The sequence below is a fragment of the Pleurodeles waltl genome, chromosome 2_2 (genome assembly GCF_031143425.1).
Source record: "Pleurodeles waltl isolate 20211129_DDA chromosome 2_2, aPleWal1.hap1.20221129, whole genome shotgun sequence".
NCBI lineage: Eukaryota > Metazoa > Chordata > Amphibia > Caudata > Salamandridae > Pleurodeles > Pleurodeles waltl.
The window spans coordinates 847,763,697-847,787,433 of NC_090439.1; the positions used below are offsets into that span (position 1 = coordinate 847,763,697).

General features: G+C 47.4%; 1 protein-coding gene across 2 annotated transcripts in view; it reads left to right on the forward strand.

The window, feature by feature from the left end:
• The window catches only part of TMEM67 (transmembrane protein 67), a 663,651-nt gene that overhangs the window by 553,670 nt on the left and 86,244 nt on the right, over positions 1–23,737 (forward strand). For both annotated transcript variants that reach the window (XM_069220469.1, XM_069220470.1), the window contains exon 26: positions 16,604–16,706. In XM_069220469.1, the coding sequence (XP_069076570.1) occupies positions 16,604–16,706 (103 nt within the window). The remainder of the gene's footprint in view (positions 1–16,603; positions 16,707–23,737) is intronic.

Below are 23,737 nucleotides of genomic sequence, written 5' to 3' on the forward strand. Positions count from 1 at the left end.
GCCCGATAATGAAGCATGTCACCAAATGGTGGGAGAGGACACTTGCTTCTAACACATTAATATGCCTGATGATACTCCACCTAATCAGTTGAGAGGTGTCAAACCTTTCGGAGCAGTGTACTTAGACATTACTTACATTATAATTGTGGGAGGGTGTACACTGGACCAGTTATTTCCTTCCTGTCCCTCTGATTTCTTTTCTGCTCATGGACAACACCACCGCCATGTGGTAGTGCAACAAAGAGGGTGAGGTCATTGACCCTGTGCCAGCAGGCTTTGCGTCTCTGAATTTGGCTGGACCGCTAAGAGATTTTTCTGTTGACACAGCACCTGGTGTGTTCTCTGAACTCCAGAGCGGATGAACTAAGCTGTTTATGCTTTGCGGATCACAAATGGCAGTTAAATCTTGAGGTGGTGCTGGGTCTTTTCCAATGGTGGGGAGAATGCTGGCTTGATGTTTTAACCACTGCTAAGAACGCACAATGTCAGTACTTTTACGTTTGGGAGTTTCAAAGGCATTTCTCGCTCAGAGATGTGTTCCCCGGCGAGTGGAACTCTGGACTCCTGTACGCCTTCCCAACAATATCTCTCCTGCCCTGAGTTCTGAAGAAGATCACCACCAACCAGGCCCAAATTATATTTGTGCCTTCGTACTGGACATGTTGAGTATAGTATTACGACCTCCTGAGAATGACCATTTGTCCTCTGATCCGGCTCAGGGACGTAGGTGTTTGGGATGTTACATCCCCCTAATAACTGTATTTTCTGGTGAAAAGTTGGGTACAGATACTTTCAGTTGGGTATGATAAGGTGTCTGTCAGATTTCACCAAGAATTTTTACATCAGTACAGACAAACGCACACACACTCCACTTTGAAAATCTTAAAAAATGTTGGGTATTTTACAAATGATTGTTTTCTCTCCCTTAGTACCCCTACAAATCTGAATTGGTCTCCCATTGCACTGCCCCCTTAGCCACTTTTGTTTGCCCTGCTTGTTGTGTAATGTATTTTAACATTATATGACAGTGTGATTGTTGGAAAATTGGAAGCTTACTACCCCCAATCTTACTTACCAAGTTACCCTCCTGATGAGGGTGCCCCTGCTGGAGGATCTCCTGTCTTAGCTTGCTACCAGTCAACAAGTGCATCACATACAAACTCCTGATCCACACCTACAAGGCACTACACAACAAAGGATCGGCAACCTCAACCACTGCCTCATCTTCTACGTACCCAACAGAATCTCCATTCCTCCCAGCTTGCCCTTGTAGCTGTCCCCGTGATCCGGAAAGCACAGCAGGAGGAAGATCCTTCTCTTACCTAGCAGCCCAGACATGGAACACGTTACCTCTCAAACTCAGGCAGACCGCATCACTGGAGCAGTTCAGGGAGGACCTCAAGACCTGGCTCTTTTACTGAGCAGCACGCCCACAAATTAGCTGAGCTCTACAAATCTATGATTGCTTAATTGATTTAGCAGCAGGCCAGGGTTCTGCACCCGACCCTGTGCACCCTGCACTTCATTGCTTGGAGATTGAGCACCGACATCTGAGTGCCTTTGACCTTCCTTCCAAAGTTGTTGATGTCATTTTGAAAGCTAGGCATCCCTTAGCCCATCGTTGGGATACGTATGTGACCTACTGCACTTCTAAATTGTTCGACTCACTCCATGCCAAACTGTCCAAAGTTTTGTTGTTTGTGTTGTCCCTAGCACAGGAAGGCATTTGGGCACTGTTAAAGAGTACTTTTGTACTCTTTTTGCCTTTTTACTGTAGCCAGACTGCGTTTCTATAAAGGGTTAAAATATAAATCCCCTCTTCTCCATTTGTTATGCCCAAATGGGATCTGAATTTGGTCCTTACATTCCTTGTATGCACCCTTTGAGGCTTTACACAGTGGTAATCTGCAGCCCCTTACCATCAAGATGATCTTTCTTTTTGTCATAACGCTGGTGAGGTGGATAAGTGAGTTACAGGTCCTAACTGTCAACCACCTTACACCACTTTCTACCCAGACAGACTAGTTCTATGGACTCGAGCCTACTTACTTCTGAAGTTTGGGGCTCCCTTTCATGTCAATAGAAACACCACTCTTCCGAAGTTATTTGCTCCACCTCACCCCTCCAAGGACAACAGACTCCACCGGCTGGATCCAAAATGGGCTCTCAGCATCTATATTGATCATACCAGAGAACACCAGGTGGATTATCAGCTCTTTATCAGTTTCAGTGATGCAAAAAAGAGGCAAGGCTATGGAAAAGAGGACCGTCTCTTGCTGAATCGTGCTCTGCATTAAGATCTGAAACGCACTGGCAAAAAAGCAGCCCTTGACTTCTTGTGAGCTCAATCATGGCTCCTACCTCTGCACTCACATGTGGAGTACCTGTCCTGGACATTTGGCAGGAGATTTGGTAGTCACCTCATACATTCATGAAGCACTAATGTCTGGACAGTCAATTCTGTCGAGTGGAGCATTTTGCCCATTCGACCCTGCAGTACTTTTTGGTTTGACCCAGCTCACCAACCCACCTGGGCAGTACTGCTTTGGTATCTATTCAGAAGCTGAAGAATCTGGGGTGTGAAGTCTCTGTCAGGAGAAAGAGTTACTTTCCATTGGTAATGCGCTTTCTGGTAGTAGACTATCTAACTGCAGGCTCCTCACCGAACCTCCTGCCTCCCTGTTGTGTGAACTGGGGTTTCTCATTTAATAAGATCACATCTTAGAGATCTGTGCACTAGTCATGATTGATCTGAATAGGCACCGCATTTGTAATCAGAGACTGGTCAGAAAGCAACTGACGTCAGCTCGTAAGGGTGGTGCTTTTATAGGACTGCAAATGTACTATCCATCACAAAGCAATGGCGATGAAGTGCCATTACCAACACCTGCTGGTGCTCAAGAGTACTGCTCAAGATTTCCAAGATCCAGTCTGATGCCTGGGGGAATAGTCAAAAGGTGAGGGATCTGCTGTTAGATGAACTCCCTACAGAAAGAGCATTACTGATGATAAATAGCTTGTTTATGTCTACTGCCTCAGTCTTGATGCCTACACAATAGTGGGCAGGTGGCACCGACTGTTCCTTTCCCTCTACTTCTTGATACAAAAGTTTCAAGCTATGATTTTGTTACTGATGATACATACAAATGTTAATACTACCCAACGGTGGACATGAAGGCAATGGCCTGATTGGCCAGCCAGGCTGGACTTAAAGGTACGATTGATGGATCAAATGCATTTTGATTATACGTTAGCCATGGTAGAAGGAAGTGGGGGAATACTAGATAAGCTTCCACTTAGTTACAGAGCAAAATCATAAGTTCCAGTATGCTCTGATGTTTTTACAAAAAAGTCAGAGAAGACAGTCTGCTATGATGAAGTTTCAAACGTTCTTAGTTACATAATTAACCCTCAGGGATAGGTGAACAATGTGCATTAACTAGCACAATTATGGAACAGACTACACTTGAATCTGCTGACCAGCTCTGAGAGGCTTATGCAGCACCAGAAACTATATTTTCAAGTTACTGATCTTCAGTCTCCGCCCTGCGCGACAGAGAATGTTATAGAGAGAAAAGACAACTGATATGGAGGAATTCATACTGCCTGGGTCCCCCAGTCATAATGGATTTTACTATGTTATTTCAGAAGGACCCCCCCACCCGCTTCACACTTTACAGCAAAACCTTATTTTTTGCCATTATCAGAGGCCCACTTGGATATAGAAAAATTAGAATCTAGTTCCCCTGTCAGATTAGGTAAGAATAACGTCACCACATAACTTGGTCATCATCCAGATGTTCTGTGACAATACTTTTACTATGGTTTTCCGACCCTTAATTTAACTTTTTAGTAAGTATTAGATGGCTCATTCGATTGCTCTGTTTGATATTACAAATTCTGTAATTTTGCATTACATTTCCTTGTCATGTCTGTATTTTCTTTATATTTTCTCATTTTTCAAGATGTCTGTTTGCAGTCCATTCTGTTTCTATTTCCTATCCCAGTTGCTCTTTTGTAAAACCCATGAACACAAATGTTCTTGGATAACAACGTATTCACTGTCTATGTTAAATGCCAATTGTATGGATACATGGACCTTCAAAACGTCATTAGAAAAACTAATAACTTTCAGCTCATTTCTGTGAAAGACTGGTGCATAATTTCTCCAAGGTCCAGAGACATAACAAAAGCTGCTGGATGCCTCGTTGTTGAATGCTATAATAAAAAATTATTTAGTGATCAACACAGATACATTTAAGATGTCTGTCCCCCAACTATCTTTCAAATGGCACAGAGACGGATGCTTTTGAGTCCATGGCACTAGGCTAAATTAGCCTTACAGAGACTGTTGCAAACAGATGCCTGTGACAGATTCCCACGAGGTCTGCCTCTGGTGTTTGAATTCAGCGCTAAACTCCAAGTCTTGCAAGGAGTGTGCCCTTATGGCTCAAATGGTGATCCACGAACACAAAGCTATATGTTGCCGAACACCGAAAGAAGCCTTGGAAGTCCTGCTTGCTACTCGTAGTCAACAGCACTGACCCATTCCCACTCTTGGGGATGTTCCTGTGACAGATAGTCATTGAGATTCCAATCTTCTGGTAAGTTGAAAATGAAGCTCAAGACCAAGCAGAATTCATCCCAGTCCAGCCACTCAGCTGGAAAAGTAGTGTTGGCATAAGGGTGCCTCACTGTCTCACTCCTCTGCTGAAGAGCTGATTCCACAACTGGTCTCTATACACCCCGAGTTCCTGTGTCCATCGCCAATGTTGTAACAGATTGAGGCCTTTAGAGGGAGGCCATGTTGCAGATTTTCTGCACTTTTCGGTCTCTCTCTGGTGCGCCCTCAGCCCCAAGGATTCAGAGACTCTGGTTGAGGTACTTTCCCCAGGTCTGGCTGCAGCACCATCTCTACCTCCAGAACCCACCTTGGATTTTATCCCGACACTGGAGCCAACTTCCATTCCAGCATCAAAATCCACACTGGCAGGCGACATAGGATTACTCCATTCCTATAGTCCTTTCCGACTCTGATCCAAATCTTTCTCAGCCCCAGCTGAGGAAGCGTATGGACACACCAGGCCTTTGTTTAATCAGACCCATGCATAACCATGCCTTTGCCATGGAGCCGGAACCCAGTGCTCCAACAACTTTTCAGTTTGGACTCTGATCAGAGCCACCATGACTTTGGGGATGCCATTTGTGATGAGGAGGAGTATTTTCCCCAACATACAATGATGACAATTTATATTTGGGTTTGAGCAATGGGTTGGATACGTCCATGGACACTGCATGGTGCTGTCCCCCAAGACCACCAATGGAAGAGAATGCCTCATTTACTGTGGTAATGAGACTTGTGGCCGAGGTCTTAGACTTACAACTGCCAACCATGAATATCAAAACCACTGTAGTAACAGAAGTATCTACTAGAGACTTCTGGCTCCTGATTCCTTTCCTCAGAATATTCTCCAGGCATCAGACTAAAGATGGAAACTTTTCAAGTAGTACCTCTGCGTGCCAGTAGGTGGTGTCAGTCTGCTCCGTGTCTGCGTCGTCCGTGCCAGAAGTGACATTCACAGTGCCTATATAGTTACTAGCCCAGCTCGCTGACATCATTTCTTTTCTTTCTGCCCTGTCCGTTCACATGCAGAAAGAACTTCCTACTGTTTTGTCAAGTCTTTTCGAGACTTTGTCCACAGTGCGTCAACGATGTCCCCTAAAAAGATGGTGGGGTTTAAACCCTGTGGTTCCTGTCCTGGATTGTGTTTGGTTCTTGGAGCCAGACCATGACTCGAAGGCCTGTGAGGGCTGTCATTTCATGAACCCAAAGACACTGCAGGAGAATTCATTGAAGCTCTTTGCTGTCTGACACCGGTCACTACCACAACATTCCTGTTCCAGGTTTGTAGAAAGGGGCCCGGTCACCTCGTGGAGCCATTCAAGGCTCTCATCATCACGTTTGAAGTCATCGGGTAAGTACCACAAGAAGTCGGAGCGCTTATCTACTTATCCACGCCTGTCCAAGTCCCTGGAAAAGGCAAGGGAACGACAACACTCTAGGCCCTACTCCCACGTGGAGCCTACATATGGGTCCACTCCATGCCTCCCTTAGCTCACCCGAGTCAGAGCGACCCCTCAGAACTATGTGAATTTTATGAGGCCATGCACCTCAATTTTTGGGCGGGTCAACCCCTTTGAGCACCTTGGGGCCCCACAGATCGGCCTGATACACCCACTGGATTTCCTCTGACAGTCCCATCCTCAGCGCCAGTTGGGGACCTCTGGATCTGGTTCTGGAAAGGCTCCGATTGCAAGACTGTGACCTTTCCCAGAACCCATTTCAGAGAGGTCGTTCCTGGCACCTCCCAACCCCATCATCATTCCCAACTTCAATCTGGAGCCTGTCTGCATTGCCCGTCTGTAGGAAATTAGCCTCTTTCTAGCTTGGTTACCCCCACGTTTGGCCTGTTTGCCAGTGTGTTTGACTGCGTCTACTTGATCTTACTAATCAGGACCCCAGTAGTTATGCTCTCTCTCTTAAATTATGGTTGTTGCATACTGGTAACCCAATATTTCACCCAAAATTGGCATACTGGTGCCCCCTCATAAGTCCCTAGTATATGGTCCCTAGGTACCCAGGGCATTGGGGTTCCAGGGTTATCCCTATTGGCTGCAGTATATATTTTGCCACCCATAGGGAGCCCATGCAAAGGCTTCTACAGGACTGCCATTGCAGCCTGTGTGAAAGGCTGCATGCACTCTTTCACTGCCATTTACACTGCACCAGGTCACTTATAAGTCACCCCTATAGCAGGCCCTCCAGCCCTGAGGGCAGGGAGCAGAGTACCTGTGTGTGAGGGCATCCCCGCACTAGCAGAGGTGCCTCCATGACCTCCAGAACCATTTTCCCGGACTTGTGAGTGCGGGGATGCCATTTTACGTGTGTACTGGACATAGGTCAGCTACATAATGCTAACTCCGAACATAGGCATGTTTGGTATCAAACATGTTGGAATTATACCCCAATGCTTTTGCAAGCATTGGTTGTATGATTCCATGCACTCTGGGGGCTCCTTTAGAGGACCCTCCATATTGCCATTCCAGCCTTCTGATGTTTTCCAGGCAGCCTTAGCTGTTGCCACCTCTCAGACAGGTTTCTGCCCTCCTGTTGCTTGAGCAGCTCAAGTCCAGGAAGGCAGAACAAAGGATTTCCTTTGGGAGAGGGTTGTTACACCCTCTTCCTTTAAAAATAGATGTTACAGGCTTGGGAGGGGTAGCCTCCCCAAGCCACTGGAAATGCTTTGAAGGGCACATTTGGTGCCCTCCTTGCATAATCCAGTCTACACTGGTTCAGGGACCCCCAGTCCCCTGCTCTGGTGTGAAAACTGGACAAAGGAAAGGTGTGTGACCACTCCCCTGCCCATCACCACCCCAGGGGTGGTGCTTAGAGTTCCTCCAGAGGGTCCCTGGGTTTTGCCATCTTGGATTCCAAGTTGGTAGGGTCTCTGGGAGCATCTGAGTGGCCAGTGCCAGCAGGTGACGTCAGAGCTCTCCCTGATAGGTGCTTACCTGTTGAGCTGACCAATCCCCCCTTCCAGGGCTATGTATGGTCTCCCTCTTGGGTGGCTTTTCAGAATTGGATTGCAAGACTCCAGCAGGAATCCTCTGCATCCTTTACTTCACCTTCTCACTGAACAAATGCATCTGGACCCTCCATGAACGCTACAAACTGCAGCAAAGAAGCAAAGACGACTTCTGCAACATTGTATCTGCAGCTCCTGCCAGCAACTGCAACTGTTTCCCGGTTGTGCATCCTCCGAGGACAGCCTGTCTTCAGCCTGCACCAGAAGAACAAAGGAATCTCCCTTGGAGAGAAGGAGTCACTCCCCTGTTCCAGCAAACACCTCTCTGCATCGACGACTGACGGCGTGGGTCCCCTCTCCTGATGAGTTTCATCAATCCAGCATCACAGGTGGTGGACTGAAGTGGTCCCGATGGTCCTGACATCCTACTGTCCAACTTTGGTGGAGGTAAGAGCTTGCCTTCCCACGCAAGACAGTACCCCGTGCACTGCATGTTTTGCAGTTACCAAGGCATGTTGGCATCCTTCCATGAAGTTCTTCGTGCGCCCTGCAGCTCCAGCACCCCCCCAACGCACAGCTTCTTGCATGGTTCTCTGGCAGCGTGGGACCCATTGTTGTAGTGCTGCGTGGGCCTCCTTTTGCACCTTCTTTGTCCCCGTGCTGTGGGACTCCTGTGCACGCTGCCTGGTCTTCTGAGGGCTCTCTGAGTTGCTGAGAGCCCCATCTGACTCTTCCTCCTGGGTAGAGTCCACCAGGTCCCTCCTGGTCCAGTGCAGCGCCATTTACCGCTAACAGCGAGCTTTGCGTGTGCCAAAGCTTGTTGGCGGAATCCAGCTACGCAAACTAGGCTGCAGTCTTCTATCCGGTATGGGAAATCATCTGCACCAAGCAGGAACCCGCATCCGTCTTCTTGGGTGCAGTACTGACTGTTGTTCTTCACTAGTGGTTCTTCCTTTGCACCTTCATCTGGGTTAGTAGGGGCTCTTGTTCTCCCTGGACTCTTCAGTGCTGTGATTTACTCTTGCTTTCCTGGGCTCCGGGGCGGGTTCTATTACTTACCTTTGGTGTTTTCTAGTAGCCCCAGTGTCCCTCTACACACTACACTTGCCTCGGTGGGAAACCAACATTTGCATTCCAGTATATGCTTTATGTTCTCCCTAGGCCCATTTCTAACTATTGTGATTTTCACAATTTGCACTGTTTTCTAACTGTTTTTACAGCTATTTCTGCATACTAGTGTATATAATTTGTATATTACTTACTTCCTAAGAGAGTATAGTCTCTATGGTATTTTTGGCATTTGTGTCACCAAAATAAAGTACCTTTATTTTTGTAGCACTGAGTGTTTTCTTTCATGTGTGTGAGTACTGAGTGACTACAGTGGTATTGCATGAGCTTTGTATTTCTCCTAGATAAGCCTTGGCTGCTCAGCTACAGCTACCCCTAGAGAGCCTGGCTTCTAGACACTGCCTATGTTTCACTAATAAGGGATAACTGGACCTGGTATAAGATGTAAGTACCTTAAGTACCCACTACATACCAGGCCAGCCTCCTACACCAACGTCGACTACAGCTGGAGCTCAGACTTCTGAGTCAGAGCCAGGACCTCCATAATGTGACAGGCGCTGTGAGGAGTATGATTGGCGTGAATCTGAGGATCATTATGGTTACCAATATCCCTTATGAAAGTCTGAGACTAAGTGGTACAAGGAGATGGTGGATGCCAGTGGTGTAGCTTAGTCTCTCCTCCTAATGTGGCTATGGAGGAAGGGGGTATCCTTTGCCATGGCGGTGAGAGGTCCTGGACCTCACGCCGTTCTTAGAGGTAGTCGAGACAAGTATCTTGGCTGAGGTGCTTCAGCCAGGAGTTGCCCCCTCAAAACCTCTCCTCCTCTTTAATGAATCCCTCACAGATGTCCTGCCTGGGGCATTGGACAGTCCCTGCACAGGGGCTCCTGTGCACAGGGCAATTGCCCGCCACCGCCACCCTGCTCCTGGGGACCCAGCTTTCCTCACCCAGCACGCCACCACAGAGAGTCTGGTTGTCCAGACCTCCACCTCCAAAGTTAACCCTGGCTTGTTCCCTACCACGCCATCGGATAGGGAATTCAAGCGGCTGGATACCTTTGGCAGGAGGTTGTTCTCTCCTGCCAGCCTAGCACTGTGGTCAATGAACACTACATGCCTCTTGGGACTATTAACCCGCACAGTTTGGGATTTGGTTGAGCTAGTGCTGCCCATTTTCTCAGAGAAGGCCTGAACCCTAGTGGCCCAGGCTTTTGCTAACGGCAGAGATGCAGCAGAGTTCACCATTCATGAATTCTATCTTCATTGCTGGGGTTCATGATCAACATGCAGAAATCACACCTGACTCCTTTGCAGAAACTCCCTTTCTTTTGGAGCTCTGCTGGATACCATGCAGTTTCGGGTCTTCCCTCCATCTCAAGAGTTCAGGACATTTGAACTATGATCCTGACGTTTTTCCCTTAAACCTGGGTCTTGTGTGAGTGGCTCTGCAGCTTTTGGACCTTTTGGCATCCTACATCCTGCTTCTTGCTTGTCAACTATGCCAGGTGACATATGCAGGCTGTCTAGTGGAACCTGAAGGCTCACTGGGCCCAGCACCAGGGGAACCTTTTGGATACCATCTAGATTTCGAAGTAGACTGCAGAAGACCTGCAGTGGTGGCTCAACTGCAGTTGGACCAACAGCAGACCTCACTCTTTGTTCCACCCAGAGTTCACAGTGGTGATAGATGAGTCACTCCAGAGACTGGGAGGTCATCTGGAAGTGGTGGAGATTAAAGGATTCTGGTCTAGGGCAGAGACCCGTCTCTACATCAGTCTATTTGATATGGATGCTTTTCTCCTGGCACTGAAGGCCCACCCTACTGTCCATCAAGGGGAGGCTGGTTAATATTCTCATGGACAATTACCATGCCATGTGGCACTGCAGCAAGAGGGCGGGTGGGGTGCAGGGTGCTGTGCCAGGAGGAACTTCATCGCTGCAGCTGGTTGGAGTGCTATAGAATTTCCCACGTCGCGTAGCATCTGTTTGGATCTTTAAACACCAGGACAGACAGGCTAAGCTGGCAGAGCCTGGCAGATCACAGGATCACTAATAGAGGTTACACTTGGAGGTAGCACATGGTAGGGGGAAAAGCCCTGGCTACATCTTTACTCTACAGCAGAGAATGTGCCATGTCAAAATGTTTCTGCACTGGACTTCCCAAGAAGGCTCTCTCCCGATGGTGCATTCTGGTAAAAGTGAAGCTTGGGATCTTGTATGTCTTTCCACCACTGCTTCTCCTGCCCCAATTTCTGAAGGAGGTCAGGAATGACCAGGCACGCACAGGTCACCTAGTGACTCCGGAATGGGCAAAGAGAGTGTAGTACTCAGAATTTCTAGACATGAGCATCTTTCGTCCAGTCAGGCTCCAGCTTCAGAAAGATATTCTGTCACAGCAGCCGGGGCATGGTCCTTAACCAGAGGCTCAGCAATCTGCACCTCCATGTGTGGAGATTAAGCAGCATCTGCTGACTTTGGGTGAGCCTCCTCCCGAGGCTGTGGATGTCATCCTTTCTGCATGGCTTTCCTCTACAAAGTATGTCTGTGCCAGGCTCTGCAACAAGCTTGTAGCCTGGTGTGGCTCATTACAGGCCAGGCTGTTGGATGTCTTGTTATTTTTTTTTTATTATCGCTGGCCTGGTAAGGAATTGCTGTGTATACTGTTAATGGTTATTTGTCATCCGTTTTTGGCTTTTTTACATGTGCAGGACCAATCGTCCTTGTTCAGAGCACCTGTTGTGATGAGAGCTTAAAAAGTTTGACTCATTTGTTTCCTTGCAAAATCTTTGTGATGCAACGATGAAGTCTTAATTTGGTCATCACTTTACTCATATAAATGTCATTCAAACCCATGCAATGCTATAGAGCATGTATCCAGACACTGAAGATTGTGTTTGTGGTTGCTGTGACTTTGACTTGTCATGTTAGAGCACTGCAAGCTCTCTTAGTGCAGCCCTCTCATGCAACCTTTCCCCAAACAAAGAGGTACATCAGACCAATGAAGTCTTTTTACATACATTTATTACATCTTTTCAGTTTGGGCAACCCACCACTCTTCCAATGTTCTTTTCCGGACCCCACAACTCGAAAAAGAGATAGACTCCATAACTGAGCTTTAAGCTTCTGCATTGATCACCACAAAGACCCTCAGTTGGACAGTCAGCTCTTTGTGGGGTTCTCTAGAGCAAAGAAAATCAAAACAGTGTAGAAAATTACTTTATCGAGGTGGATATCAAGATGTGTTACTCACTGGCCATGAAGTAGTTTCCTGAGGGGTTGATGGCCGATTCCACCAGATCCAAGGCTGCTAGTGCTGCACTGGCATGCAGAGTGCCTGTTCTTGACAGGTGTCAGGCTGTGATGTGGATGTCAGTAGACACGTTCACAAAACAAAGCATTACTGTCTGTTACCAGAAGGTTCGACAGGATGTGCATTTCACCCATTCTGTCCTGCATGACTAATCTGATAGAGAATTCTAGTGGCAGATTCCTTACCTTAGAATTTTCCCCCAGGCGTCAGACTGGATCCGGAGATATTTTCTTCAAGCAATACCCTTGTGCGTTGGTAGGTTGCGTTGGTCGACTCGGCGAGCGTTGTTGGCATTGTAGTGGCCTTGATGACATCAGGAGTAGTACATAGACGACGCCTCAGCGCAGTGACATCAGTTCTTTTCTTTCTATTCCATGCGCTGATCTAGAAAGAGCTACCCTGGTCTCTTTTTGACCGATTTCAACCCTAAATTCCTGTCCCAACACCCCACGCCTCAGAGGCTTGTCATCCAGGCTTCCTCTTCCTCAGGTGCATTCCCTTCCACACCCCCGGACAGGCAATCAAAAAGGCTGGAACAATTTGGGATGAAGATGTTTTCTTCCTCCAGTCTCGCACTGTGGTCCGTGAACACCGCATGCCTTTTTGGGGCACTATACCCATTCTCTGTGGCATATGGTCACGCAAGTTCTGCCGCAGATACCGGAGGAGGCCCGTGCTATTGTCTCCCAAGCTGTCACCGATAGGAGAGATGCGGCAGGAGAGATGCGGCAAAGTTCACAATCAGATGTGGGCGGGACACAACCGACTCTCTAGGAATGCCGGTTGCGACAATGGTGGCCTTGAGGTGCCACGCCTGCTTGCTTACATCTGGTTTTTCGGGGGATGTCCCACAGACCCTTATGGACATGCCCTTTGATGGCTCCCATCTCTTTGTAGACAAGTCCGACTCTCCCCAAACAGTCTGCCTTTCACGGCCAAGGAAGCGGCTCCCTGTTGCGTCCCCATCCCAGCCACCATGCCACCCATGCTGTCCAGCCACTGCGTGGCCGGGGACACAGAATCCCACATGGGCGTGGGACAGGGAACCAGAGGTCTGCCCAGTCCACCTCTACCCACGCTGAAGCCTCCAAACCCTCCTAGTCCTCCCCTCACTCCAATCCAGTTGGCGGCAGGATTCACCATCACCTGCCCCACTGGGAATCCATCACCACAGACAGGTGGGTTTTGCAAATAATTAGAAGGGGCTACTCCCTCCCTTTCGAATCTGCCCCATCAGCCATGTCTCCATCAGTTGGCCATCTTCCGGAGGATCATTTGGCGCTTCTCCACCAGGAAGACGCAGCTCCCGTGGCCAAGGGAGCCATAGAGAAAGTCCATGCGTCAGAAGTAGGTTGTGGTTGTTATTCCCGCTACTTTCTGGTGCCAAAAAAAGACAAGGGTTTATGTCCTATCCTAGACCTTCGGGACCTTAATTACTTCCTCAAGAAGGAGAAATTCAAAATGTTCACCCTGCTCAGGTCCTGTCTGCTTTGGACCGAGGAGACTGGATGTTAGCGTTGGACTTGCAGGACGCTTATTTCCACATTCCCATCCTGCCTGCCCACAGACATTATCTACGATTCGTGATAGGTCATGAGCACTTTGTTTACTGTGCTCCCCTTCAGCCTTACCAGCGCCCCTCGGGTGTTCACAAAAGTGATGGCAGTGGCTGCAGCTCATGAGCACAGATTAGGGGTTCCAGTCTTCCCAACGATTGGCTGTTGAAGGCGGACTCGCCCCAGAAAGTCATCTCCCACCTTCAGACTACAGTGAGCTTCTTGCACACGCTGGGGTTCACTATAAACATGCCAAACTCACACCTGACTCCCTCTCAGATTCTCCCTTTCATCGGAGCTGTTCTGGACACAGTGCAGTTTCGGGCTTATCCTCCCAAAAAGCGAGTCCAAGATATTCAGGCTATGATTCCGATCTTTCAGCCTCTGTCTTGGTTTTCGGTGAGACTGACTCTAAGACTGCTGGGCCTCATGGCCTCCTGCATCCTGCTAGTGAGACATGCCAGACGGCATATGCGGGTTGTAAAGTGGGACTTGAAGTTCCAGTGGGTGCAGCTTCAGGGAAATCTCTCTGACATGGTCCAGATGTCGGAGGGGACTGTGAAAGACCTGCAGTGGTGGCTTTCGAATCCGCATTGGGTCCACGGCAGATCCCTCTCCCCTCCCCATCCAGATCTCTCCATAGTGACAGATGCGTCACTTCTGGGTTGGGGCGGCCACATGGGAGAGGCGTCGATCAGAGGCCTCTGGTCTCCGGTTGAGTCTGGGCTTTATATCAATCTTCTGGAGCTCCGGGCGATCAGGCTTGCGTTGAAAGCATTTCTTCCCTCTCTCAAAGGGAAAGTAGTGCAAGTGTTCACGGACAACACTACTGCCATGTGGTACTGCAACAAACAGGGCATAGTAGGGTCCTGGACCCTTTGTCAGGAGGCACTACGCCTCTGGACATGGCAGGAATATCAGGACATTACCTTGTTGGTTCAACATCTGGTGGGCTCTCTGAACCCCAGAGCAGACAAACTCAGTTGTCGATACCTAGGTGATCACGAATGGCATCTCCATACGGAGTTGGTACAAGGTCTCGATCAGCAGTGGGGAGAGCCTTGGTTAGATCTGTTCGCATTTACAGAGAACTTGCAATGTCAGCTGTTTTGCGCGTTGGAGCTTCCAAGGTGGCAGTCGCTCAGAGATTCTTTTTGTCTCAAGTGGAACTCTGGCTCCCTTTATGCCTTTCTGCCTATACCACTTCTGCCCAGAGTTCTCAAGAAGATCAGGAACGGCCGGGCACAAGTTATCTTGGTGGCTCCAGACTGTGCATGGAGAGTATGGTATCCAGAGCTATTGAGCATGGCCACCGATTCTCCACTCAGACTTCCTCTTCGGGAGGATCTTCTGTCGCAGCAGCAGGGGACGGTTCTCCAACCGATCCTGTCCAATCTCCGCCTTCATGCGTGGAGATTGAGCGTCGGTAGTTGACGGCTTTTGACCCGAAGTCTGTGACGTTATCTTGCCAGCCAGGGTCCGTCCACCAGAACGTATACTCCTGTCGTTGGCATAAATTTGTGGCATGGTGTACCAACAAATCTGTTGATCCCCTCTCTGCTCCTCTTTCTGAGGTTCTTCTGTTCAATCTTTCTTTATCCCAGCAGGGCTTTCCTTTGGACACCCTTAAAGGGTATTTATCAGCTATTTCGGCCTTCCTTAGGTTACCAGAGCAGCCCCCACGCTTTAAGTCTCCTATTGTCAATCGATTCCTTGAAGGTCTCACCCATTTATTTCCTCCCACTCGATTTATCATGCCACAGTGGGACCTTAATCTTGTCCTTACTTAATGTGTACTCCCTTTGAGCCGATGCACAATTGCCCTTTACAGCTCCCCACAATCAAGCCAGTCTTTATTGTTGCCATCACTTTTGCTCGCAGAGTAAGTGAGCTTCAAGCTCTTTCTTCCAAGCCCCCATACTTCTCTGTGCACCCTGACAAGGTGGTGTTGCGCACTAAGGCTTCCTTCCCAAGGTTGTTACACCTTTTCATGTAGGCCAGTCCTTTCACCTTACCTACTTTTTACGTACCCCCACATTCTTCTCATGAGAGGAGGGACTCCACCGTCTGGACCCAAAAAGAGCATTGATGTTGTATCTAAATCACACTAAAGATTTCCAGGTGGACGATCAACTCTTTGTTGGAAATGTGGGTACTTCTTTGCATCAAGATGTTCTACGCTTTGGAAAAGAAGCAGCTCCCTGAGGGCTTGTGCGCTCATTCCCCCAGAGCAACTGCTGCTTCCACTGCGTTACCACGTGGAGTTCCTTTCCTAGATATCTGCCAGGCAGCTACGTGCACACGTTTGCTAAATATTACTGCCTGGACAGTCAGGTCTGTCAGGACGGCTACTTTGGTTGTTCGGTCCTGCGGGACTTTCTACTATGATCTTGGTTCACAGCCCACCTCCGAGATTGGCATTGCTTGGGTATCTATTCTAAGGTAACGAATCTGCAACTAGAAGTCTCTATCAGATGTACAAGTTACTTATCTTCGGTAACGAAATATCTGGTAGAGACATATTCTAGTTGCAGATTCCTTACCGGTACACCCATCCTCCCCGCTTGTGAACTTATTTCTAGGGACAGGGATTCCCCATTCAGGTCCTTAGCTCTGGCGCACCAATCTCCGTATTCTTAGCGGATCTGCGATTTGGCGTGGAAAGTTTTTAAAAGAAACTGACGTCACTGCGCTGAGGCACCACCTTGAGTTGTACTGCTTTGGTATCTGTTCTAATGTGAAGAATCTGCTTTTAGAAGTGTGCATAAAAAAATAAGTTGCTTACCTTCGGTAATGTTGTTTCTGGAGGAGAGACTATCTAATTGCAGAACCCTCACTGCCCTTCTCCCTCCCTGTTCTGCGGAGCTGCATGATGACACCTACCAGCACACAGTAGCAATGCTATTTAAATCATCTGAACCATCTGACACCTACAGGTATTCTAAAGGTGAGGAAACTGTGGATAGAACCACCAGAAAGAGTGTTACCAAAGGTAAGTAACTTGTTCTTTTGGACACTCCACACTCATGGTTACCGAGGAGCAGGGTTATGTTTTTTGCAATGTTTCTCTGTTTTTATCCTAGAGTCACAAGGAAACAGATTATATTGTCAAGGAAAAACTCTGGCTTGAGAAAATTCTTAAAATGGAGTTGAATGAACCCTATGACAAAAGCATCTTCTATAATGGTATGATGGTTCCTGATTTTTTTAATGCATATTAGAATCTATGAAATGGAAAGTTTTGCATGCCATGTTTTTTGTCAGTATCTGTGGTTCAGAATAAATAACACAAACGATTTTTAATTTAATTTGTACCAGAATAAAAACATAGCATTAGCTGAATCCCATCCATTTACTGGAAGTAGAATACCTACTTTGAAACATTATATATGTCTGGGTTAACTTTGTATCGTGGGTGGATATGAACAAAGGATGAACATAATTTAAATAGAATTGTTGTTAATTACAACTGACTGGTTTAAAATTCCTTACTTTACGTCACACATAAAATCCATATGTAATCTTTAAGAGACTGTTGCATAAGCTTCTTTCCCGGCCCCTCAAGATCACACCCACTCTTAATGTTCCCTCAAAATTACTACATTTAGGGAAGTGTTTTGAAGAGCACCAATTTATAGTTACAATATGTCCACATATATCATGTCAGCTCATTTTGCAGCAAACTAATTCAGATGGATTCTACTACATGCAGATTCCTCACCTGTTGAATTATATATGTGTTAGACTGGATGCAGAAATTTCAAACCTACAAGCTGCCTGGAGGCGGAGCTGGCCTTGATGCCAGACGATGCCAAAAAGCCATACTGCTCCCACCGTAGTGCAACAATGTTAATTCCGTTTTTTCCATGGTTTGGGCATGGATCCACACCTCGTTTTCCTTGAGAGTTATGTGAGCATTTCCACACACAAATTCGTTGTCTGCCCACAGCAATCAGACTTCAAGCCTTGTAGGGATTGTGAAAAACAGATGTCCATTACCATTACTGACCCCGACTCTGTTGGTCTCCAGTGCTTGGGGTCAGACTAATACTCTATGTTCTGTGAGTCATGCCTTAGCATGCTTATGAGGGTGATCAATGAACGGAAGGATAAACCGGTTATGGCCCGTGACAAGAGGAGAGGCTGACCTCAATGGATGGCCGGTTTTAGGTCTCACTTATCCAGAAAGCAGAAGAAACATAGAAAACAAAAGAAGCACAGCAAAGTTAAGTCTCCTCGGTGCCCTCTGCCACCGGCATCCTTGGAGCGAGAGTTGGTGGTGGTGGAGTTAGTGGATTCGGCTCCACATAGTGATCCAGCTCTGATACCATTACCAGACCCGGATCAGAACTACCAGGTCTACTGCTGACTCGGACTTAGCTGGCACAGGATATTAACCAGGCAGCGATTCTTAACATTACGTTTAATATTTTTGCCCAGGCAAAAGCCCCGTCTGGTGTGCCTTCAGGCCCCATTGAGCCATTTGGCATGCTAGTTTTCATGCCTCTGATGCTGACAAGGGCATCGTTTGACACCACACCTCAGGCACCTGCTGCTCCAGTCCGCCTTTTTCATTGGCAAAAGGTATGCTGCTCCTCCATTGCCACCGGCTCCATGGCCGGCTCGCCCTCAGAGACTACTGAAGCTACCACCTCCACTACTGGCGCCACTGCTTGCTGCAACCAAACTTGTCCTCAGCATAAGTCTGGGAGGAGGTCCATAAACCTCTTGGAAGAAGAGGAGTACCATCAAGAGCAAGTGGCCTACAGCCAAAGGGTCATAAGCTATTTGTAGGTAGCTGGCTATCTATGTACTGTACCAAATGTAGGTACCCCATGCAGATAGCCCAGACGGCCCTTATTGGTTTATTGAGGTTTACTTTAAAAATCCCAGATGCTCTATTTGTAGTAGTGTTCACGAGCAGCTCAGGCTTATCAGAGGGGAGTGTTGAGCATTTTTGGTACACACAGAGTCAATAAATGAGACACACACTCAATGAGAGATCTGAGTCCAATTTAGAAAAAATAACACATTTTTATGTACATTTAGACACTAAGAACAATGTTACTATATAAGTGCTTTGAGTGTTATTGCATTTTCAAAGAAATAGCAAGAACATACAGAACTGTCAGATTTTAGGCATGAGCCTTGAACACAGCTATATTATCCTGTGGAAGAAACATACACTGCATAGTGTTATTTGCAAGCAACTGTCGGGGGTCTTCTTAAAGACTAAAGTTGCTGGGGGGGGTCAAGGTCCCAAGTACTACCAGCAGTTCAGGTTTACCTGGCTTGGTGTGTCTGGATGATGAGATGCTGTTAGCATTGGTAGCCTCGAGCTCTACAGCAAAAAATATTTTAAAGAGACAAGTCCAGTGGAACCCAATGGGGGCTCCTAAGGCTAGGGGTCACAGGCAGAAGTCATGTACCCAGGCTGGGGGGCAGAGGTGCTAGCTTGCTGGGCACTTGGTTTTGGAGGCTCCCACTGTTCTCGGTCTACCTGCAGAGGAGCGAGAACAACACAGCAGGGCCACTCTGCATGTGGAGCTGGTCTGTCATTAAGACCCTCAATGTGAAAGTAAGTCTTGAAGGCGGTGGTGTCTGGACTGGACACAAACAAGCTTTGGTGAGCGCAAATGCAACAGTAGTCAGGGTATTGATGCAGGGGGACACCTTGAGGGTCTAGTGTCTCAAAACGTGGTAGAGAGACAAGGCTGACCTCCTAGAGCCTCAGAAACCTCCCCCTGACATGATGCTCCCTTGGTGGGCTTTGATGGCCAACCACGGTGTCCCGGTCAGATGCGGTCAGTGCCTTCAGATGAAAGGGGATGGGCTACTCCACCCCAAAGGAGATGCGACTTTGTTGTTGAGGAGCTGGACATTCCTCCACATCTTTGGAGGATGCACAGCTTTTGAATGAATCGGGTCAGTGCAATTGTCGAGGTTCCAGCAGCAGGGCTACGTTTGGTGTCAAGTGTTGGGTGAAGTCCTCAGTTCTTGTGGTGACTGCCTACAGGGGGTCAGAAACTTGTCTGTGGTGGAAAGCTGGTCAATACCAGTCAGCCAACACACTAAAGGACTAGTAGGTTTTCAGAGGGTACATGTAAGGTACCCTCTGGGTGCATGTCATAATAGATCCAATACTGGCATCAGTATGGATTTATTAAGATGAGGTGTTTGATCGCAAGCACCAGTATTTTCAGTGCAGCAATCATGTAGCTGGGTCACTCGTAATGACCAGTGCCTAGTACATGTCCTTAAGATGGCTGCCTAATCACTTGCAATATCTAGTAATGGAACTAGACATCACAGGGGTGTATCTGCTTATGCAGATGGGCCCTCACATGTATAATAATGCACCGTGCCTAAGGGCTCTTAAAGCCTACCTTGGAGGTGACTTACATATATTATATGCAGTGGGTATGGGCATTGCACACAGAGTGTGTGCAGTTTTGTGTTTTCACAATGGTTCGCACCATTTCTGTGATGTCAGTCTGCATGTGCATGGGTCCCTTAGGGTGGCATAATACATGCTGCAGCCTTAAGGGACCCTTTTTGGTACCCATGCCCTGGGTACCAGGGATACACTTACTAGGGTCTTACAGGGGTGCTAAAGTCCTTGATAATTGGGTACATAATACAATTTTTAGGGGAAAGAACACTGGCCCTGGGGCCTGGGTAGCATCCAGCTGTTCAAATGAGGCAGAAAGTGTAGGGACAACCTGCAAAAAGCCTGTTTTCCTAAACTATTTGGCTCAGGTGCTGATCCTCTGAATCTCTTTGGATTGGGGTAAGACTTGGGGCAACTGACCAAACTGGCAGGCATATCATCTGCCAGTGGTTTGGATACTTCTGCAGACATGGAATTGATTTTTTTCTCCAGGCCTTCTCAAACCTCAAAAGTCATGCCTTTCCACTCCTTGATGAGGAAGGCCACAGAAGTGCTGGGTTTGCCTCCTCCCTTTCAGGATGTTAATACCAAAGCCCTTATAGAGGTTCTCCTGCCCTCAGCGCAAATTTCTGAACCTCTTCTCCCTTTTAAAGATGCCCTTCTGGGACCCATCACGGTAGCATGGGAGAAGCCCGCCTAAGCCCTAGCAGAGAATAGACTAGTAGTCAATAGACTAGTAGTGAGACACGATTGATTAGTTTCAGGGGGTTCCTCCCATCTCATCTTCTCACCTCTCTCAGAGAGCCTTTGCTCTTCTGGACAAGTATAGGGGGACGTTTCTGTTTCTTTCAAAGAATTGAAGTGTATTGAAGCTATGGGCAAGCCACCTGTCTTCCAGCAAGATACACCCGCGCCCTTCGGAGCATGGCTCAATTCTTCATGTTCCGGTTGACACAAATATGCAGGTTTGAACAGGAAGCCTAATGCCACATCATCAAATCGGGCCTCAACACAGCGGATTCAGTGACTCGTACCACATGGTCTTTAGTAACAGTCCACTGCGATGCCTGGCTTTGCGTGTCAGGTTTTTCCTCATACATACAGCCCATACTTCTTGATCTTCTTTTTGATAATGTATGGTTATTCGGTGACAAAGCTAATGCAGCCTTAGAATTCTTCAAGGTATGTCAAGCTACGACCAGGTCCTTGGATTTCCAGACACCTCAGCTTCACAGATACTACAGACAGTTGCATTGTTTGTGAGGCTTCTCTAGATGATTCAGCTTTGCCAGGGCCAGTCCACACTCCAGTCAAAAAATACCCTCTAGTCTAGTCTGGTCACTACAGAGGTAGCAAGAGGGTTGGAGAAAAGGAGACGGAAGAGGAGGTGTCTGGTGGGCTGATGGAAGTTCAGGCAGTGGTTCAAGTGGGCAGGTTTGCAGTTGTGCAGTTATGTGCATGGGTCAGGAGCTTGAACTGGCATCTTTTCTGCACAGGGAGCCAGTGGCGTTCCCTGAGGTAGGGGGTGATGTGGGTTCATCTAAGGAGGTCCAGCACGTGTCTGGCTGCAGTGTCCTGGAGAATGGAGATAAGGGCCTGGGTGATGCTGCATCTTGAGCTTTGGGAGCACAATTTGAATATCTTACTAAGCATGCAGAGGATGAAGAAGTAGGAGGAGAAGACATAGTTGACCTGGGTCTTCATGGGTTGCTTGTTGTCCAGAATGATGCCTAGGTTCTTAGTGTGGTGAGCGGGGGTAGGAGAAGGTCTGAGTTCTGAGGGCCACTAGGGTGCGTCCCATGCTTTTGTTTCTGAAGATAGTACCTCTGTCTTGTCCGTGTTGAGCTTCAGGCAGTTGTCCTTGGTGAGGTCAGTCATGCAGTTGTGGAACCTGGTCTTGATGTTGGTGATGTCTTCGGAGAAGGAGAGGATGAGTTGTGTGTCGTCGGTGTAGGGTGTGATGTTGATTCCGTGGATTTTGATGATGCTGCCAAAGGTGTCATTTAAGTGTTCAAGAGGGTAGGGCTGAGCAAGGATTCTTGGGGTACTCCAGTGATAATTTCTTTGGGTTCGGAGGTGAGGGAGGGAAGGCAGACTTTTTGCATTCTTCCAGTGAAGGAAGAGGCCATCCATCTGAGAGTTGCTCCTTCAATGCCTATGTTGTTCAACCTTATGATGAGTGTGTGGTGGGAGACATTATTGAAGGTTATTGAGAGGTCTAGGAGGATCAGAGCCGCATTCTCTCTTTGGTCGAATAGGGCTTGAATGTTGTCTGTAATGCCTTAATGAGAGCTGGCAAGTGGAGCACGATGAGGGTTGCAAAGTAGAGCACTCCTCTGGTGGACTTGTTCACTTCATCAGAAAATGGTGAGTGCCAGCATTTCTGCTTCATCTAGTGTCCGTTAAAGGGAGACTTGGGCGACACTTTTCAGTTGAGGTGGAATTTTCAGCTGTACTCTACATTTCCCCCAGTATCCTTGATTCCTTATGTTCTGAGGAAGGTTTGCCAAGAACGGGCCTGAGTCATCCCTATTGCTCTGAATTGGCCAAGTTGACTTTGGTATGTGGATCTTCTGTGGTTTCTGTATGTCCCCTGAATCCACTGCCGTCCAGGGTGAAGATGGTGGACATTACGTTGTCAGCTCATTGACCCTCCACAAAATCTGTACATTCAGGGATATGAGCAGCTTTTCATGGTGCGCAGACAACAATGTGGTCTCCTACAATCCAGTTGTCGCAGGTCGTACAGTTTGCACTCTCCCTGGTTGAGAGAAGGTGTTTGTTGTCAGCCTTCCTCTGTTTTACTGACCAACCATTCAATTCATCATTGTAATGAGATTCCTTAAAGGGTTGACCAATCTATACCCTCCAACCCATTTTGTTATGCACCGATGGGACCAAAACTTTGTTTTAAGTTTTTTTTTATAGGGTCTCTGTTTGAGCCGCTTCACGGTTGTTGACTATGAAAACTGTATTTTTGTGACCATTACTTTTGCAAGGCAGGTCAAGTGAGTTGAAGGCACTGATTGCCCCTCTGCTGATCATATACTTTTCCCCTGACAAGCTGATGTTACAAATCAGGTCTGCTTTCCTTCCTAAAGTGGTTATCCCCTTTCATTTGGGTTAATTCATCACCCTTCCAACCTTTCTTCCTACTCCCCATCCCATGAAGGTGAAGTGACTGCATTGTCTGAATTAGCGATCAGTGTTTATCTTGACTGTACCAAGGACAAGAGAGTGGATGGCCAACTTTTTGTTGGGTATTGTGGCAGCAAAAAAGAAAACGTGGTTTAGAAGAGTACATTGTCCCATTGGATCATCCACTGCATCAAGACAGGTTATGAAGAGCCTATTTATTATCTTATGCCCTCACAAGAGGCATACCTATTGTGGAGATCTGCAAATCAGTGACATGGGCATCCTTACATAACTTTGCCAAGTGATACTGCCTGTATTCGGAGGTGCACAGGAATCAAAACTTTGTGAGATGTGTGCTGTAAGACTTCCTCATCTAATGCATCCACTAACCCTCCTCCGGGGAAGATACTGCCTGGGTATATATTAAACAGGTGAGGAATCTGCAGGTCGAAGTATCCAAAACTTGTTTGCTTTTGTTGTGTTTGTTTGCATTTGTGTTTGTTTGTTTGTAGAAGTATCCAGCAGAAGAAAAAGTTGCTTACCTTTGATAGCATTCTTTCTGTTGGATACTTTGTCTACCTGGATGTTTCTCACCAATCCTTCACTACTCCCCGTTTGATGAGTATAGTACAAGGAAGCGGTTAATAAGTACCACTTAAAGTTGTCACTGCACTTCTAACCAATGCCA